The 21,232-nt window shown below is 33.9% G+C and overlaps 1 protein-coding gene across 1 annotated transcript in view; it reads right to left on the bottom strand.

Moving 5' to 3' along the window:
- Positions 1-21,232, bottom strand: part of IMPG1 (interphotoreceptor matrix proteoglycan 1) — a 280,357-nt gene that overhangs the window by 26,945 nt on the left and 232,180 nt on the right. Inside the window, 1 exon segment of the mRNA XM_031968606.1 lies at positions 2,886-3,454. Within this exon segment, the coding sequence (XP_031824466.1) occupies positions 2,886-3,454 (569 nt within the window).

Raw genomic sequence — 21,232 nt, 5'->3', positions numbered from 1 at the left:
ATTATTGACAATTCCACCAACAGTGAATTAGTGTCATACTTTTTCCATATCTCCCACAACACTTTTTGCTTTCCCCTTCATCATTTTAGCCAGTTTGGTAAATGTAAAATGATATCTTGAGATTGTCAAATTAACAAAATTTTAACATTTTACATTTGAAGTCTGTTGGGTACTATCAAAGACTAGTGATTGTGTGAGGCATTTTATTTTTGTGTTTACTCAAAAGAGTGGTGGAGTGAGTGACAATAGGTAGAATGCAAAAAAATGGACAGAAAAATACTGAGTTCAAATCCAAACTCTTCCATTACTCACTAAAACTTTCTGGGCTTCATTAGCAAAGTGGGAATGATATTTGTATGTGCTTCCCTTGAAGGGTTGTTATGAAGAAAGCATTTTATGAATTATAAATATATTTTATTAAATTGAGATAGAGATTTCACTGTTACAGAGATTTCCTTGATGAGAAAAATCTCTTTTACTAAAGCAGGTTAGCAACTGCTCTATGACTTATATGCTCCTAGAGAATTGCCTAGACCACTGAGAAGATAATTGACTTCTTTGGGGTCATATGGCCAGCATGTGTTAGAGGCAGGACTTGAATTTCATTTTTTTTCTTGACAGGTTGGCTTTGTATCTACCAGGTTGTGTTGCTTCTATGGTATTTTATTCTATAATATCCAATTTTATAATTCTATTCTATTATATAAGTTGAGAAGTTAGGACCTGAAGGCCTCTAAAATTTCTTTTAACTCTAAAGCTATGATGCTATTTTAATTGGAAAGATCATTGGCCTACTAATCACCAGCTGTACAACCTTGTACAGAAACTTGGATCTCATTTTCCTCACCTGTAGAACAAGGCCAACAATTTGGACTTCTATAGATGTATAGAACTTTATGTTTTTTTTTTAAAGGTTCAAATCAACTATTTCAAATGTAACATTTGTTTTGTACAAGTTTAGAATACATTTACAAAAACAAAACAAAATAAAACAATTCATTTATATATGCTCTGAACTTTATGTAATACTTTCCTCAATATAATTCTGAAGTGGGTACACAAGTATTATGATATTCATTTGATGAAACTTAGGTTGAAACTCATAGAAGGAAGGAAGGAAAGGAACATATAATACGTGCCTACTATGTGTCAGATACTATGTTAAGCAGTTTACAAATATTATCTCATTTGGTCTTTATAAGAACCTTGAAAGGTAGGTAAGTACTATTATTACTCCCCTCCCCCCCTCATTTTAGAGTTAAAGAAACTGTGGCTGACTAATTCATCTCAAATTAAGACAGCACTGTCATTTTGTGACTGGTCTTTTTCTTGAAGGACCAACAGAAACAAGAGCAAGAACAACCACCACATCACCACAGCAACAGGTTAGGTGACTTGTTCAGAGTTACACATCTAGAAAGTGTCTTCAGGGGGATTCTTCTGCCTCTAAGCCCAGTGATATGGGCCCTGTACCACCTAGCTGCCTCTAACTTAAGTAACATCCCCAAAGTCACTTAATTGGTAAATATATAGACTGGGATTAGAATACAGATCTTCTTACTTACTCTGTCTATGTCTAAGATTCTATTCTCTCGTGCTGTATCTCTCAAAAATGTTTCTTAAAAACATTTCAAAAACTCAAGTCATTTCATAAAATATAAGTATTCATAGTGAACCTGCTATCATCCAGGTTTTTTATGGCAAGTCAAATTGCTGTTTGAATTGTATAATAAAATTGGTTTTATTATTTTCAAAAATACTGAAGATTTGGTGTTTTATATGTAGCCCATTGCTGTTTTTTTCTAGTAGAAAATTTCTGCTCTATTGAGAGCAGAAATAGTTTAATTTTATATTTTCAAAGGGTTACAGTGCTTTGCACATTGTTTTGGACAGAAGGGATAGAGATGGTTCTGACCCAAGATTTCATCAGAGTAGGAAACTCACTCTACTGATGTAAATATGCAACTATCCTTTAATTTATAATCTTAAAGACCTGTCTGAGGTACTAAAAAGTTAAATGACTTGCTCAGAGTCACATACACAGTATGTATCTGAGGTGAGATTTAAACTCAGGTAATTTCAGCTTTAATGCCTCAAAATAAATTAAGATATATAGCTTGATGTAAACAAAATAGAGTTGGTCTCAGAAATCTGGCTTCACATCTTACTTCTGATTCATATTAACTGTGTGATCCTGGGCAAGTCTCTTACTGTCTTAGTACTTTAGGGAAGTATCTACAACTATACATTTCAGAGAAAGCAAAAATTTGCTTTTGTACAGTTTCCTGCTCTGAGTATTTCCCATCCTAGTGAAATCACTGCTTTTACACACTATCTTTATCCCCAAACAGAGTAAGTATGAGCTTGACAAATCAGGTGAATTTTTAAGACACTCTGTGACTTGGGTCAAGGAGACTGATCATTTGAGCCCTTTTTATTTGACAGAAATTTGGAAGAACCATCAGAATGCATTTAGTGTGTCCAATCAAGGTTTGACACTTTCTGTCAGATTTTCTTGAAGCTAGCTTGTGGCATTATAAATTATGAGGAGCTCATTTATAAGCATTGTTTCTAGATCCCAAGCTTGGTTTGCTAGGAGAGCTTTGATTATTTTATGGAAGCCAAGCTAGGTAGAAGTGTTACTAAATAGTCTTAAGTATGAATCCCTTTTCATTAGACAGTAAAGCAAAGCATGCCCTGGTTGTTACAGGAAAGCTCACTTGTCTGATCTGATCAGAATTCCTTCTATTCGAATGTTTCCAGCAGCATCTGTCAGAGGAGCATGTCTCCTTTAACCTGGATTGCTATCTGAGCCAGTAATTATACTATAAAGCAAAAAACAACAGAGAAAAAGAAACTCAAAGCATTTTAAGGAGTTCACTCACCAACTGTATGAATTGTTGCTCCAGGTCTTGATATTCCTGAGAACTCTTATTGAAGAGGTCATTAGAAAAGGGTACATTTGTGACTCTCAAGCTAAAGAACACCACCAATTCTTTTCCTTTGGTGACTGTAGTCATAGAGCTAGTGGTAATATATTTCAAGGTGCTGGTTAAGGTGGTGTCTACTGAGCTGGCTTCTGGAGTGAAAGAATAGCCAACATCTACCATCACTTCGTCTATTCTGTCAAGCCCTTGGACATTGGCCTGGGTACCTGAAATGTGTGGGCTGCTTCCTGAAGTCACTGAAGAAATTGTGGTTTGAGAAATAGATTGACTATAGATAGAGCTAGCTATCCCTGGAAGCAAAGTTGTTTGATCAGTTGTTGTTTGATCCCATTGTTGACCAATGGGAAATATGCCTGCTTGTTCAGTTTGAGAGAAGTCACTCCATCCAGTGAAAAATGGCAAAGATTCCATTTGGGTGGGAGATGCTGAACCAAAAGGAGACCAAAGACTGTCTATGGTTTCTGCAGAAGTATCACCTGATGATTCCATTATATCTGGAAATTCCCCTAAGAATATTAAAAGAATAAAGAACATTTCAATTCAGTTTCATATTTAAAATACATTTTCATTTGAATTTTTAAAAGTAAATTCTTTGTATTTAAAAACCAAAGCAAACATATATATATATATATATATATATATATATATATATATATATACACACATAATATACACACATATATTATATGCAATTATATGCACACACACATATATATTTATCCATGTCCTATTTTCTAACTGTGTATGTTCACCAAGGCTCTATCCTGGGTCTCTTGATTTCTCTTTCTTTATATTTTTTTGCTGGTTTCATCATGTCCCTAAATTCCATTATCACTTTTACACAGATGACTCCTAGATCCATATATCCAGTCCTGGACTCTTTGCTCCAGTACTACCCTGTATAGTGACCAATGCTTAGTAGGTACTTAATGAATCCCTTATTGGTTGCTTGTTTTTTTAAATCAATTTAATAAACACAATTCAATTGGAATATTATTATCACAGATGGGGATTCTAGGATGTGTGAATGAGTGGGTGCTATGCATATTTGAATAAAAATTACTCTTTTATTTTGGTTTGAATCTGATTTTTTTTAAAAGTAGAGAATTCCTGACATGAAAACTGTCCAGCTCTACAGCTCAGCAATAATTCCATTCTAACAAAAAAAAATTAATCTATGATTTTATTCATGTAGGGACTCCTTCTATCAATTCAAAATGATACTTACTCTGAAATTTATCTCTAATGTGTTTTAGTAGATCTGAGAAGTTATATGTTTTCAACAGGATCATAGCTAGTATGTATCATAGACACGGTAATTTGAACCCAGGTTGGGTCTTCTACCCATTCTTCACTTTCATTCATACTATATTTACTAAATAACTTTTGTGTAGGAGTCATCTGGATTTTTGACATTTAATTCCCCTGTCACTTGATATTGACTGAAAATTTCAGTAGCAGTTCTGAGTTGCCTTCTTTGATCAGTTTCCACTGGATCATTGAAAAACATTCTCCTAATATTGTGATGTAGAGTCAATACTACTTATCCGTGAGCTAGAAATGCTAAATAAAGCTCTCATAGAAAGATGTGCTTGGTTATGAAAAAATTGTCCAGAACTCAAAAATCAAGTATACCACATATAGGTAAAAGATTAGGTGTATCCACATAGGAGGAATTCTGTAATTGCTACAGGAACAACTTGGCAAATATCTGGGGAAATGATGTTGAAGTCCAAATACTAAGTATTTGATGAATGGACTGTCTGAATTCAGTGATGCAATCTCTGGCCTCTTCTGTCAGCTAATTTACTACAGTAAGATCAGTAAAACTGAGATTTCGAGTGATAAATAGATTTAAAGGGTAAAATCATATTAGTGGTTATTATTTTTGTCAAACCACTGCCAGTTTTTTTGCTGTGTACAATCTACAGAGTGACACCCTGCTCACTTGACCTCTGCAGTTTGTGGAACTGAAGAATATTTTTATCTATGGAATTTACTCAGCAGTCTGTGAAACGCTGAGCCCTATGAGCTAAATTGTCCTTGGGGATCCACTGATGTTATAAATTAACTTAAGTATCTATGGAAAAGCATTAAGAATAAATGGAATGTTTTGTGACATCAGCATTTTGCTTTGACTTCCTTGAGACTTGGAAAATTGTGTTTAGATACCTCTTATCAGAATATGACTTTTGGTCTTTTCTATTCATGCTTTGAAGTCTATGGCACTTAGAATTTTTGCTGTACACTTTATCACCCTGCCCTTGCATGGGCATGGCTCTAATTTGCTAGGCTTTGAATTATTTTGATATATGTTATATAATGCATAGGCTCTGACCCATCTTAAGTACATACATCAAATTCTACTCATAAATAATTTTCATCACCTAACTTTGTAATCTGAGTCTTTAAATGGTAACATCTATACAGGTCCAAAGATAAGCTGTTTCTCTGTCTTATTGACAAGTCATTCAGTTTAAGCATGTGTAAGCCTAGGATCATTACATTCTGTTTTGACTTCAGATCAAAGTGATGGGTATAGAACATGGCTACTTTTCTTTAAGTAAAAAAATCAGACAAATCTTGCCTCAGTTACTTTTATTTGCAACCATGGTCTTCTCCTCCATGTTTAAAACCCCCCAAATTAACAACCACCACCATTATCTACTTGAAACAAATCTCTTGATGTAACCAATTATTTCTAACTGCCAAAATGAATGGCCTTTTGGAGTTCTTATTCTTTCTGATCTAGTTTTGATCTCTTTGTAGCTTTTAATTCAGCTGACCATTCTCTCCTCCAGCATACTCTCTCTTCACTGGGTTTTTATGACATTACTCTCTGTTTGTTTTGCTTCCTACATGTATGACTATTGCTTCTCATATCGTTATATCCTGAAGCTAGAAAAGAGGAATTGATCAAGAAGGCTCATATGACTTTGCTGGATTATTATATATATGAAGCCCCCAAATGGGCATATTTCTCAAATCTCTGCCTGGGCTTTTTCTCCCTCTTTTGGTGATCTCATAACCTCTCATGGATTCAATTATCTTCTCTACATTTTCTATCATCAGATCTATTGATATCAACTCTGATTTTTCCTGAGATTTAGTCTCGTGTAGCCATCGTCCTATTTGTATAGAATGTAATGTCATACTGTAATGTAAGCATAGAAAACACCATGAAAATATCAATGTATTTGTGTGACATTAATAAAATCAAAGTGAACCAAAGCAGGGCCATTTATTTTCTTATGTGGGTTTTGATTCCTGTTAGCATAATTTTTGTTTCATTTTTATGGCTATTACTTGAAGAAAATTGTGCATGGTGCAATATTTTCAACAAAAAGTTTATGCTAATAATTTTGCTTTTCAAAGCATGGAGGAACAGAAGCAATATCACAGTTGTATTATCAGCTTTGGCACTATTAGCCTCAGAATAGAAGCAGTATTAGCTCTGGTGGTAATGCTTAGCATGGCAGGCCTCCAGGCCAGCTGGAGGATTTGGATGATGAATTCCTGAAGCAGATCACAAGGCTGGCATGACATCAGGATATAGTTGTGATGGGGGACTTCAACTATTTGTACATCTGCTGCTCTCTCTATGTTAAAAGCAGAGATGATAAATCCTAACTTATCTTGCTGACAAGTTCCTCCCCCATCTTTCAGCAGGTAGAAGTTGTTTAAAGTGTAATTCTTACAGAAAAGGGGAACTGATTGAGCTGAAATGACAGGAAACTTGGCAGTGATCAGAGTATTTTTAGAATTTATGATATGTAACATGGAGACTGAGTATTGGCTGACATGTATGCTAGCTTCTAAGAGAATATAATTCCATAAGTTCAGAGATATAATAGGTAAAATATAATATACTAAGACTAGAAAAGGGGACTTGAGCAAGAGGGTGTTATGCCACAGTCTCCTTGAACTGTTCTACCTCAGTCTCACTGCATTAGTTTCCCTAATTGTCCTGACTGAGTTTCCCTAAATTGCTCTGCCTCAGTTTCTTTAATTGTTCTGCCTCAATCCCCCTACTTGCAAAACCCCACTCTGGTTCACTAAGACTGAGGACTACTGCTTTAAGGTTATAAATTATTAATGTAAGACTCAAGATAAGGGGGAGATCAGACTTCCTGGCTCCTAACTCCTTCTGTCCTCAAGAATTTATGGCACTATCCTCTCTAAATATTCCAAAAGAGAAGACTATCTCTGATACCTCATTGACATCTTTACTTCTGTTTATTCAGACATCTTAACTCTGGATCCCTAGTTTTCCTCCCCTGCTAGAACCAAATTTATGGTCCTGAAACTTCCCATTCTTTTCTTCCTTTGTTTTAAGAGTCCTGTTAAAAAAAAAAACCTGGGGCTCTCACATTCGCCACTGGATACTTTGAGATGAGACTCCTGTCCAGTCAATCAGATTCTCCAATTAATAAAATATTAAAAACTCTCTAATCTCTATCTTGCCTCAGTTTCTCTGGCATTACAAAGGATAATAATCTTTTAAGAATGAAATTCCTTTGTTTTATTTATAATTGATTCTAATGAAGAAGAAGAGGGTAAGGTTATCATAGAGATAGATGTTGGTCAGTTGTGTTTGATTATTTGGGACTTCATTAGGAGTTTTCTTGGAAAAGGCATTGGAGTGGTTTTCCATTTTTTCTCCAGCTCATTTATAGATGAGAAATTGAGGCAGACAAGATTAAATGACTTGCCCAGAGAAACACAGCTACTAAGTAGATCTAAAGCCAGATTTGAAGTCAGGGATTTCTGACTTCAGGCCCATATTCTATACACTTCTATCCACTATGCTACCTAGTTGCTCATGATGTTGAAGGAGGAAGGAAACTTCCTGATATGTTAACTTGTTTTTTATTATAGCTTTTTATTTACGAGATATATGCATAGGTAATTTTTCAGCATTGACAGTGGCAAATCCTTTTGTTCCAACTTTTTCCCTCCTTCCCCCCACCCCTTCCTCCAGATGGCAGGTTGACCAATACATGTTAAAGATGTTAAAGTATAAGTTAAATGCAATATATGTATACACTGACATGTTAACTTTTAAAAAAGATATATGCCAGGACTGATAAATAAGGATGATTATAAAAGTGGTAAAATCCTGTGAAAAAACATAGAAAGCCCAAAGCCCACTAAGAGCAGATTAAAAAAAAATGCAATGAGGACAACAACAAAAAAAAGGCTTTTAAAAAGCTCTATTAGAATTAAGGGGGAAAAAAAAAAACATTGGAAGGATAACTAGGACTCATTCTTGAGGGGGAAGAGTGAAAGATACAGCAAAGGTAGAATTCATTTTTTTTTTTTTTTTGCTACTTTTTTCTTTAATAAGGTGAATGATCTTCAACTTGGGAGAAATAGAACAGAAATGGTTAACAGGGAATTAAAATCTAAGATAAATGAGTTTAAGCCACTTGGCTTGGATGAATTCTATTCTTATGCAATGAAAAGACTTGCTGATACAATGTTGAATCACTGTGCATGGTCTTTGAGAGGTAATAGGGAATAATAGTAGAGATGCTATGGGAGAAGTGCCAAACATCCCAAATCTCAAAAACATGCTGAATTGTTTAGTGAATAAAGTATTGAATATGCCACCAGCAAGACCTGGATCCACTGCCAACTTATTTGTGTGATCCTGGGGAAATTATTGAACATTTCTGAGTCTATATCCTAATCTGAAAAGTGAGAATGGTCATACCTGCATTAGTTGTATCACAGGGTTGTTATAAAGTTTAAGTGTGATGATATAATAAAGATCTTTGCAAATTAAAAATGAACAACAATGATGATGATTTATGTTATGTACATCAAGTGATAGGCTAGTGGATTTGGTGTCGTTTGATGGTGAAATTCTAAGAACATTGAAGAAATAATTTGTAAATACTTGGAAAGGAAGAAGGTGATTAGAGCATAACACTTCTCAGTATATGTTTATAAAGAATAAATTATGTCAGTCTAATTTAATTTCCATTTTATTTTTGACAGTTAAAAAACTAGCCTCAGGTAGTCTCTGGATTGTACCAAAGAATTTGAAAGTCTTTTGTGATATTCAAGGATAAAAATGAAATCTGGAATTCAGGGATTTGTAATCTTTTGTGTGTGTATCGCTTGAGAACCCCTGTTTAGTCTTCTCCAGCCCCATCTTGAGGTAATTAAGTAGTGTAGTAGATACAGTTCTGGATCTGAAGTCAGTGAAACCTGAGTTAAAATCCAGCCTCATACACTTATTAGCATATGTTTATAAAGAATAAATTATGTCAGTTTAATTTAATTTCCATTTTATTTTTGACAGTTATAAAACTAGCCTCAGGTAGTCTCTGGATTGTACCAAAGAATTTGAAAGTCTTTTGTGATATTCAAGGATAAAAATGAAATCTGGAATTCAGGGATTTGTAACCTTTTGTGTGTGTATCGCTTGAGAACCCCTGTTTAGTCTTCTCCAGCCCCATCTTGAGGTAATTAAGTAGTGTAGTAGATACAGTCCTGGATCTGAAGTCAGTGAAACCTGAGTTAAAATCCAGCCTCATACACTTATTAGATATGTAACTGTGGACAAGCCATTTAACTTTTATCTGCCTGAGACTTCTAAATTATAAACAAAGATAGTAATACCCACCTTTTAGAGTTATTGTGAGGATTAAATTATACTTACAAAGTGTTTAGCATTGTGCCTTGAATCTTGTAAGTGCTTAATAAATGCTTTGCCTTTGGCAGTCTGCTGAAGCTTATGGACACTTTTTCAGAATAATGTTTTAAAATGCATAGAAAACTAAGGAAATCAATCATATTGAGTAGAAAGATTTTTTTTTCCTTTGGATCCAAGTACATGGGCTCCCTAAAATTATTCACAGACTCCACACAGATGGAGTAGTGGCCTTCAAAAGGATAGAAAATATTGAATATACTGAAATTTTTGGGTTAATACTGGAATAGTGTTTTTCCACTTGTAACTCCTTTTTCATGCAAAAAAATTTTGCACAATCCGGGGTATATAAGTATATAAAAAATGTACAAAATCAAAGTTACTGATAATGGAATATAATTTCATGATCCTCACATTCAGTTATGCAATCCTATGTGGGGGTTGCAACCCAACCTTAATTTAAGAAGCTTTGGAATAGATGATCTTTAGGTAAAGTCCCTTAAGAATCTCAGTTTTATGGTCAATCCTGATAGAGAATATAATAGGCTCAGAGTAGACTCCTTGTTGCTATCTACCCTATCATCTTTAGGAAGGGATGATCATAAACTATATGGACTGGACATCTCTCTCTAAAAGTTTAAAATATTTTTCAGAGAAGTTCCATATAGTCTTTAAGTATTCAGTTAATTTTTAATGTTTTCTTAATTAAATCCATTCTTTATTCATAATAACATGGAAGCTAATTTCCTTTTACATTGTATACAATGCAAAAAGAGAATAATGATCCACTATTTTACTCTGTTAAATAATATTTATTCCTTAAGCTTTCTTTAATATAATTATTTTTCAATTTCTAAATAATTTTCAATTCTTTTCTATTAACTGTTTTTTTTTGGGGGGAGACTAAAAGACAGCATCTCTAAGATTTGATGGTAGCAGGTGAATTCCCCAAACTTGTTTACAACTGGAAATAGTAGCACCTTGGGTGAGATCATGTCTTCTCAAGGAATTACACTGTCAGCTTTTGGACATTGTTCATAACATTATGATAACTTCAGAAGCAAAAGGGACAGAAAATTGAACAGATAAACCCTGAAGGAAACTTATTTTGATAACTTAATCTTTTGTTCAAATGTTGCTGTATAGTCATAATCTTATGATACCACAATGGAGAACCTCATGAGACTGATGGTTCACTAAGTACAAAACATTTTAAAAGTCATTTCACAAATCATAATACATCCTGCTGGATTGTGTTCACATAATTCTTTGTGTAAATTCCTAGATATTGTGCCATATTTGCAAATTATTTAATTTTCCAAGTAATCAAACCAGATAAGTTAGAGCTATATAATTTAATGTTATTATGCCATTTTTTGGTCAATGTGCATTCCTTTTTTTTTTTTTTTTTTTGGTCAATGTTCATTCTTAAGAGTAAAAATACATAGATTGATAATGCCCAATTATTCGTTCTGAAAAGGAAATAAGGAAATTTGTCTCTCTCCTTTTGTAGAGTTGGGGAACTATAGGTGTGGAACATTGCAGATATTCTGAAGCTCTTTTGATTCATCTATTAGTTTTGCTGAACTTTTTCAGAACTATGGGGTACAATGGATGCAATTCTAGATCTGGAGTCAGGAAGATAAGCTAAAATGCAGCCCCAAATATTCACTATTTGTGTGACCTTTCAGAAATTACTTAACCTAATAGGATTGTTGCAATACTTTTCAAATATTAAAATACCATATAAGTGCTAGCTCTTGTTATTTTGCTTATTAATTTTTTATTAGGATAGGGTAGAAAGATTCTTTTCTCCCATAAATGAATACTACAAAAAAATAAAATTATATTGCTGAGCTGCCTTCTTGATATATATGATAGCTACCATTTATGTAGCAATTTAAGATTTGTGAAGTGCTTTCTGTATAGTGTTTTATATGATCCCAAGATCATACAAGTCAAATAGTTAATATGCAGATAGAGATTAAGTGAGTTGTCCAGGATGACATAGCTAGTATTTATTTGAGGTGTCAATTCAAATTCAGGTCTTTTTGACTCCTGGTCCAGCTGTTACCCAACAGTCAACCAAGCTTGGCCCATATTTAAGGAGTATTATTTGACATTCTTCATCCCTGATACCAAATTACCAGTCATATTTGTTAGCCCATTTTTAATACCCTATTCTAAGCAGGGAAAAAGTATTATTTTGTAAAATGCAAAACTCCGCAGGCTCAGAATTCTATTATATTGGACTTTCTTTATTCAGGAACAAAGTTATCTCAAGTTGCCTTCCCTTAAAAGTCAGTTACCTAAATTGAAGTCATTAGCATGTAACTGGGAAAAGCCCCATCTGGTTCTAGCTTAAGTTTGTGGGCACTGTTCTGGTAGAGAACCATGATTAGGTTCTATGAGAAGATGAACCTTTAAATACAAATAAGTACATTGTGAAATGGACAAACAAGGGAATTCATTGCTTATAATCTCAGTTGGTATTCACTTCTGGGATGGATTGAGAATTATTTATTACAAGGTTATTGATAAAATGGACTTCTGGTTATTTTTATTCTTGATCTATTTTGCTAGCTGTGCATCCAATATCACTTTCTCTTTATCAGTGCATTAGTATTTATCTAGGATAAGTGGAAATGAGATAAGGTGTATGGGAATGGGATAAAGAGGAAGGGAAAAGATGGGGAAGAGAATAAGGAAAGGATCCTGGTAGGAATAGGTTAAGTAATATCAAGACAAGGTAGCAGGCAGAAGTAAAGCAGAGGAGTCAGTAAGGTAGGGAATAAGAGACACACAAATATAATAACAATGATTAGAAGTAGAACTTATTAGAAAAAAATCAGAACTAGTAATAATTGATCTCAAAGTTAAAGCTAATATATTTATTCAAAAAGGAAAAATAGGGAAACAATATTATATGCCAGCTATATTAATCAATATTCTTTCAGATTATTTAAAATAACTAGATAGTAAAAGGTTAGAATATTACTGTGATATAGAAAATGAGTTGGTAGATTTAGAAAAATTTGGAAAGAGTTGAACTTATTCATCTTCAGAGAAACAAAGGTGACCAAGCATAATATGGCCTTACATAGATGTACATGTGTATATATATATACATGTGTATAAATACATATATATATATATGTGTGTATGCATGTATATATATATAATTACATAATACAGATAGACAGACAAACAGATAGATGGATATAAATATATCTGAACTTAAGGAGATGGGCCAGAGGAAAGGAGGGAAAAGAATAAAGTAAAAAATGCATAGGAGAGAACAAAAGAAAACCTACAAAAAAGCAAAGATGGACAGCTCTGAATGCAATGTGCAATATTTATTATATAGGTTTTCTTGAAGTGGAAATTTGTCTCATATTTTGAATTCTCTCTTATGTTCTGATGTGCACATAGCATTTTTTCTTTTTCTATTTTGAAATGAATATCAAAGTTTTAAAAATAAAAAAAATTAGATTAAGTAGACCAGAAACTTCCCCAAAACATTAAAAATATTATGAGCCATTAGCTAAAAACTCTGATCTAAGGTCATACGTGTGTGTGTGTGTGTGTGTGTGTGTCTAGTTTCTTATTATAATCACTTCATTTGCTTTGAAAGTCATAGATGAGATTTTATTTTTTTTTTGTTGTTGTTGCTTTGATAGACATTTAAAACAAACCTCTTAGAATCTGCTTGCTAAAAATACCTATCATATATTAAATAAAAATGTTTTAAAATATTGTATCGCAAATGAAGTACTCTCATCACTAAAAAGAAGGGATCCTATGCCAGTTTTCTACTTATGGAATGATCTATCAGATTTTGTCTATGTATTTCTTTATGATTTGCCATTTTTTAAAAACATGTAACACGCACACACACACAGACATACACACATACACATTCTGTATTCTCTTCTCAATGCCTATACATATTTGAGTACCTAGAATGAAAGCCAAATATTAGGAAAGAAAGATTTTATAGGAGTATATTCATACATACATATACATAATATTTATTCATACACATTTACCTATCATTTACTTGTCTAACTATAAATCTAACTATCCATTTGTCCATTCATAGTATGTATGTCTGTCCATTTATCTATCCATGTAATTTAATGGACTTGGAGTCAAAGGATCAATATTTAAATCCTGAATTGGTCACTTCCTATGTGGCAGGAATAAATCATCTCACCTCTCTGGGCCTCAATTTCCCTCTCTGCAAAATGGGGAAGTGAAATTAGATGAACTCGGGTCTCTTTTTTGCTGTTAATCTAGAACATATTCCAAAAGTTGTGGTGCAAGTTAAAAACTGAGGATCATGCAGTTTGTGCGTGTGTGTGCATGCGTGTGTGTGTGTGTGTGTGTGTGTGGAGAGAGAGAGAGAGAGAGAGAGAGAGAGAAAGACGGGGGGGGGGAAGAGAGAGAGAGAGAGAGAAAGACAGAGACAGAGACACAGAGAGAGAGAGAGACAGATTCAGAATAAGAGAGACAGAGACACAGAGAAAGAAACAGAGATAAAGAGATAGAAAGGTTGTGTGAAACATGGTTGAAGAATCAGCAAAAGAGATTGAGGAGTAATTGATAAGGAAGAGGAAAACTAAGGAGAGAGTCTCCATGAAGAATTAATTGGCAGTACCAGATATTGAAGAGAGGCCAAAAAGGATTTGAAATAACACAGGAAAATTTAGAAGGAGAGAAAAAGAAAGTTCTACATGAGATTTGAGAAAAGGGAAAGTCAATATTGGCTGAGACATCAAAGGAAAGGCATCCTGGAGTGATAAATAGTGTAGTTTTGTTAGAGTACAAACAACCCCTTCTTTCAAATAATTTGTATTCAACTAATTGATTTGGAGGTCAATTCAAGTATTATGCTTTCACCTCTTTCAACTAGGGAATTTGGGATATATTCATAATTGGAATATTAATATGAATTACTTTTTCACCATGGGTTTTGCATACAATACATGTTTAATGTCTGTTGAATGAATAAGTAGATTAAGGCCACAAGATATTTAGAAGAGTAAAGCCCAGGCTGACAAAGTTCTTGACTGAGATCTCTTCCAGCTCTTACAATCCTATTTTGAAGTCTTTTTTCTTCCAGATTATGCTTTGCAATTGGAGAGATAGTCCATAGAACTAATTTCTCATTAAATATATCTTGAACCTAGCTGAATGATGAACTGTCTAGAATTGAATAAGAGGAAAAGAATGGAAAGGTTTAAGTTTGGAATATTTTGTAGTGATTTTAATGAACTCAAACTTTCACTACTGGAAAAAAGGTCTCTGTTGAATATGAATGTTTTTCCCTATTGGTTGAGTTGCTGTTGCCAATGCCTTTCTAATCAAATGGCCAGGTGACTGATGAGGAGCTCATCTGTGCTCTGTTAGCCTGGTCCTTAGAAAGCAGACACAATCTGTTGTCCAGACCATTCTTGGAACCTCTTTAGTTTGGCTGGAACGTCATAGTATGGTAGTACCTGTTAGAGACTGTATTCCACTAGTATAGCCTTCAAGAATTTAGGGTCAATGACAGTCCTTAATGTCATAACCCCAACCTATCTTTCTAGTTTTGCTGGGCATTATTCTCCTAAACAAGTCCTGCAATCAACCAAGCTGACATTACCATTCCTCATACACAAATTTGATCTTCCATTTGTGTCTTTGCATTATCATTACACTTCACCCTGTGCCTGAAATGTACTCGCTTTGTATCTCCAACTCTTAGAATCTATTGTTTCCTTTAAGGCTCAGTTCAGATGCTGCCTTTTACTTTAAGTTTTTCCTCTTCCACTGATTCCTAGGATCTCTCTTTCTCTGCCAACCATCTTGCATTCATTTATACATTTTGTATGTATCTGTATATGTGTTTATATGTATATGTATAAATATAAATAAAATCTTTCCTACTAGACTATAATCTGCTTGAGGGCAGGGACTGTTCTCACTTTTTTCTTCATATTACCAGGCTTAGCATAGTGTGTGGCAAAATACTAAGGGCTTAATAAATGCTTGTTGATTTGTTGATAGGGAAATCCCAGTGTGAAAACTCTTTCCACTGATACAGGTCAGTAATTTGACTCTGATTAACAATTTTCAAAAGTGCCTAGGGTTATAGAGCTAGTATATGTCAGAGGAAAGACTTGAACCCATGCTTTGCTGTATCATGCTGCCTCTCAAGTGTAGAATTCTTTTGGGATGGAAAGATTGCATAGAAGCTTTTTATCATTAAAAACTCCAAGTTTGTGAAATTATAAGTAAAGGAATTCTACCTGTTAAATTTCAACAATACAATGTCCGATGCCTTAGCTAAAGCTTGAATGTATTCCTCATGAAATTTTATAAAAATAAAAAAGTAATTGTATACCAGCAATAACCTTCTCCTCAGAAGATCAATACAAGGTGTTAAACTCTGAGTTTGGAGGAGAATAATCCTGAAATTAATAACCTGAGTAGAGAAATTGGAAAACTGAGGTGGCCAATGCACTTGTGCTATGAGATTGTAAATTGAATCAACTCTAAGTAATAGGACTGACTCTAAACCATTTTGGAGGATTAGCAGCTTCTGCTCCTTCTGAAGATTGGGGGAGAGCAAGACCTGGAAAGTGGGGCTCCTAGAGTCTAGTTTAATATATCTCAAACAAAGTAGTTTCAGGCTGATAAAATGGAATAGATGAGAAAAAGTAATGTGTTAGGCCAGGAAAGGCAATTGAATTGCTTTAGGAGATAGGGCTTGCTGCATTTAAGGGAGTAAATAGAGGAAAAGGTTGTTGTTGGACCATGGGACAAAATCTAGGAGAAAGGGTTATTTGTGTAGATGCTTTGAAAGTTGAATTGTGTTAGGCCAGGAAAGGCAACTGAATTGCTTCAGGAGATAGGGATTGCTGCATTTAAGGGAGTAAAGAGAGGAAAAGGTTGTTGTTAGACCATGGGACAAAATCTAGGAGAAAGGATTATTTGTGTAGATGCTTTGAAAGTTGAATTTAATCATAGGATGAATAAAGATACCACAAAACTCAAGAATTTAAAATAACATTAGAAAATATGAAGACTGAATGGTAGAAAAAAAAGTTTGGTTATATTGTATTTAGGTAGATTCATATTAATATTTATGTTAGATAAAATTAATATTTACATTAAAGATAATAAGGAGATCTAATATTTATATAGCACTTCAAGGTTTCCAAAGCACTTTGCATATATTTTGTTGTTTTATCCTTTAAAAAGTCCATTGACATTGTCCAGGACAGTAATAGCTATAGCAATTTACAAAGAAGGTTAGCGTATAGATGCCTGACCAATTATTTAGGCCTACAAGTAGGCATATCAGTGGGCTAGGAATTGTTTTTAAGGTTTTCAATCCTGTCTTCTTTTTCAGGGAACAGTTTGGGGGATTTGGGGTAAGAATAGACCATAGTTTAACCCTAATCACTATGATTTATCAAGCTATTACTATGTGTCTATCATTGTAATAAGCACTGGTGGTACAAATAGAAGAAGTTAGACTATCCTTCCTGGCAAGGACTTCACCTTGGAATTGGAGGAGGTAATGTATAAATGAAAATTGAGCTGCAGAGAAGATAAAATAGACCCAAAGTCCAAAGGATGTAGCAGAGAGACAAATGGGAAGCCCGTGGATTCTTAGGTTAAGTCAGTAGATCAGCTACTTATGGTCAACTCTTGCAACCAAAATGAGCAAATGACTCTTTATCTTTGTGATGACTTACCTCAGCAACACATAGATATATCTCATATATTAGGAAAAACAAATTCCTAGCCTGCAAAGTCAATGTAAATCAGGCCTAGGATTTCTAAGTGTGATTTTGAACTTAGCGTATAATTAAATGTTTTCAAAAATCAAAATATCAATATGCTAATGCATATAAATATGTATCATATTTTAATATGAATATTAAATAGGTAACATAATTGGATTATGCTAATTATACATAAATTTTGTTTGACCATAGGAGAAATCTCCAAACTATGGAGTTTCTGATTCTATTCCTTTAACAGACATGGATTTAGGGACTATTCAGTCCATACTCAGTGATTCAATATGGTTAAATTAAGATTACCACTTCCTGGTATCTGTGAATATAAAAAAGTGTTTAACTCATTGTTGCAGTACCATTATTGATTAGTGATAAAATTTTATGAGAGAATCATTGACCAGAAGGAACTGGAATTATTTAACTTGGAGAAGATATATTGGGATCTTGGGAGTTTGTTCTATTCGGTCTTCTAGGGATGAAGTAAAAAATTGGATGGAAAATTCAGAAAAGCTACTTTAGATTTGAAGTAAGGGGAATATTTCTTGCTAAGAAGAGCTAAGTAAAAGTTGAATGGGCTGCCTCTGGAAGTATAGCAGTTTCTTTCCACTCAAACATTTTGAAGTAAAAGCTGTATAATCACTTGTCCAAAATGCCTTCAGGGTAATTTTTTAAGGGGAGTTGGATTAGATATCTTTTGAGGTCATTTCAAATTCTGAAATTCCAGGATTATAGATGACATGTTAAAAAATTTTTATAGACTAAGTCAATGAAAAAGAAATTCTTGTGTGTCCTTACCATTCTATCATTCATGTTTCTAACATACTATAAGGCTCTATTCTGGACAAATTATGCTTTTTCTTTTTGCTTTTTTTCATTTTGATCCACTAGCCTAAAACATTTTCCCTATTATTCTTTACTGCTAGAATTTCTTCCCATTTTAATAGTGTGGCTCGAAAACTACTTGTTGCAGAAAACTCCCTTGATTCTTTCTTGTCAGAAAAGCCAGAACTGCCTTTCTTCCTTAGTTGCTCTTTTTATGAAATTTATTATGGAATATTTTGTATTGTTGTTGTATGTAATGATGCCTTTGCCTCCATCTGAATTGTAAACTTCATAAAAGTAAGGTGTACCCTAGATTACCTAACCTTTTTCTTTTCTCTTATCTCTGATGTTGTGGCCTGCACCTAGTAGATGGTTGATATTTATTGTTGTTATATGATCTCTGCCATCTGTTTGAATCAACTGAATTAAACTCACTGGGAATGGGTACTTTCACTTAGGTTGTAGTCATACAATTAAAATGATGTGATAAGCTAAATAATTTTCTGGAAATTGTGATCAGTTTTTTTTTCTTTAGCCAATCTATCTACAACCACTCCAGATGAAAGCCTGGATGTAGTTTGGTACAATGGGGGAAAACAAACAAAAAACTTCACAGTCAGAGAACATGGTCTCAGATTTCACTTTTGAGGATTGGCTATCCGTGTGGCCTTGTACAAATCACTTATCTCCATGGACCTCAGTTCTTCATCTATAAAATGAAAGAGTTGGACTAGATGACCTCTGGGATGTCTTTCAGCTGTTTATCCATGATTTTATATTCTGTTGTTGCCTTAGCTATCCAGATAATTGCAAAAATTCTTTGTCATAGTTTGCCTGCATTATTAGTTCATGGACTCATAGATTTAAGTTTGGAAGAGGACTAGAAATCACCTGACTTACCATTCATTTTCCAGGTGAGGAAACTAACTTAAGAGGTTGTGATCTGGTGGAATTCAGATTCTAATTCAGATCCAATGACTCTTAGTTTGGTACTTTCCTAGGGCTTACATTGAATCTCCAAATCTACAGTATCCAAATAATACAGAGGATCTTCCTAAAAATGATTCTACTAAAGGACAAGAAGATTAAAAGTTGGTCTGAGAACTATTTCCTAAAAGTATTGCTTTAAGAACCAAATGTGATTATTTCCTGCAGTCACCATATAAATAGTTGATTCTTTGACTTTGAAAATGCCTTTCATGTTCTTGATTGTGTCCAATCTGAAAACAATACCTGATGCTATACTGTTCCCTAGACCCAGTGAATCTGTTAATGAAGAGGACTTTCAATATGTCAACATATTACAGTATACCGTCACCCCAAATGGTATAGTTAACATCTTTCCTTGTTTATGTCTTAATGAAATAGAAATCTCCCCTGGCAGGAAAACTGGGTGTGGATTCTAAGAGGTTTTTGCCAGGTGGTAGTTGCAGCAGATATTTCTGTTCTAGCAATTTAAAATAGAGTAACAACCATCTTGTCGAGTTATGTGTGTGTTTTCTAAAAATACAGTATTGCAGGCTATTAAAGCAGATTACACTTTTACTAGTTGGAGTGAACCATTAGAAACCACAGAAGGTACATATGAGGGACACTTTTAAAACAAAATTTAAATGACAGTTTTAAGACATGATGGGAAAATGTGTGAGATTTTAATGGTTCCTGTTGAAGTTATTTCAAACTCAAATTTCTAAGTATCTCACTCCTTAGTTGATAAGCAGAAGTAATACTTGAACTGTCTTTAGAAAAAGATGCCTGATTAATTTCATGCCCTTGGATTTGATGATCTCTTCCCTCCTTCTAATAAGTTATTTTACATGCTTTGATCAGACATTAGATGGGTAGCAGATTTTGTAGAAACATTTGCAAGATTTATTAAGGGAAAAGAACTGTACTTGGAGGAATCAGAGTCTGATCATATATTAACATCAATTCATAAAAGAAAAATAAAATTGTATAGGACATATTGCAGTACCAAGGAGTAGGAAGCATTATATCAATCTGCAAAAACTGAAAGCATAAGATATATGAATAAGCAAAAGATTATTACTACCCATCTGCTTAAAACTGGTCCTTTAATCTTTCTCTTGGATTCTCTCCCTCTCCCCACCTATTAGAAAGAATGCCAAAATACATTTAGATGTGTTCTATGTTAATCACCTGTTTCCAATTTTAATTCAGTATTTTACTAAAGTGAAATCATAAGTAATTTGAAAATTTCAGAGTATTAGAAATAGAAGGGGATTTTGAGGTTGTATTCCTTTCATTTTAAAAAAGGTAAGACCTATCAAGATTTCTGCTAATTAATAATAATATGAATTGGAATATATCCTGTATGTAACTGTTAGATCTATTGGGCTTTATGAGAATACAGGTCTTCTGGGAGAATGACTTTGGAACAGCATGATATTTCAAATCCAATACATTAAAAAACATAATCATCTTTATTTGCATATTGATTTTAGAGTTTACAGACCTGGAAGAAGGGGCTCAGAGGCAATCTAGTCCACAACATTCATTTTATGGAGGAGGGAAGTGTGTTGCATAACATCATAAAAAACCCCCAAAAAGAACAAAAGAAAAAGAATGTGAACTCAAGTTCTTTGATTAGTAATCTGTCAGTCACTATGCAAAATATTGAGTTGCAAATAAATAGAAAAGATAGTTTCTGCTGTCAAGAAACTCCTAATCTAATAGAGGAGACTGCATGATAAACAAATCTAGAGATCTCTTTATATGCAACACTTCATCTCTTATCTCCATACATTTGTACAAGTCTAGCCTTCATGCTTGGAATGGATTGTTTGACCACTCCTTATTTGGATCAACATTCATATCAGGTCCCCTAACTATGGAGTTGGCCTAAGGCTCTTAATTGTACCAGTCTGCTTCCTTACTTCCCATACAATAAGATGAATTTGACTTTTTATCATATCCCTGTGAGATAGGTATGATGAGTATTATTATTTTCATTTATTAATGAGGAAATGGGGAATCAAAGAGAT

Source organism: Sarcophilus harrisii, chromosome 4, assembly GCF_902635505.1.
Source record: "Sarcophilus harrisii chromosome 4, mSarHar1.11, whole genome shotgun sequence".
Lineage (NCBI taxonomy): Eukaryota > Metazoa > Chordata > Mammalia > Dasyuromorphia > Dasyuridae > Sarcophilus > Sarcophilus harrisii.
This window is presented reverse-complemented; position numbering and strand designations above follow the sequence as displayed.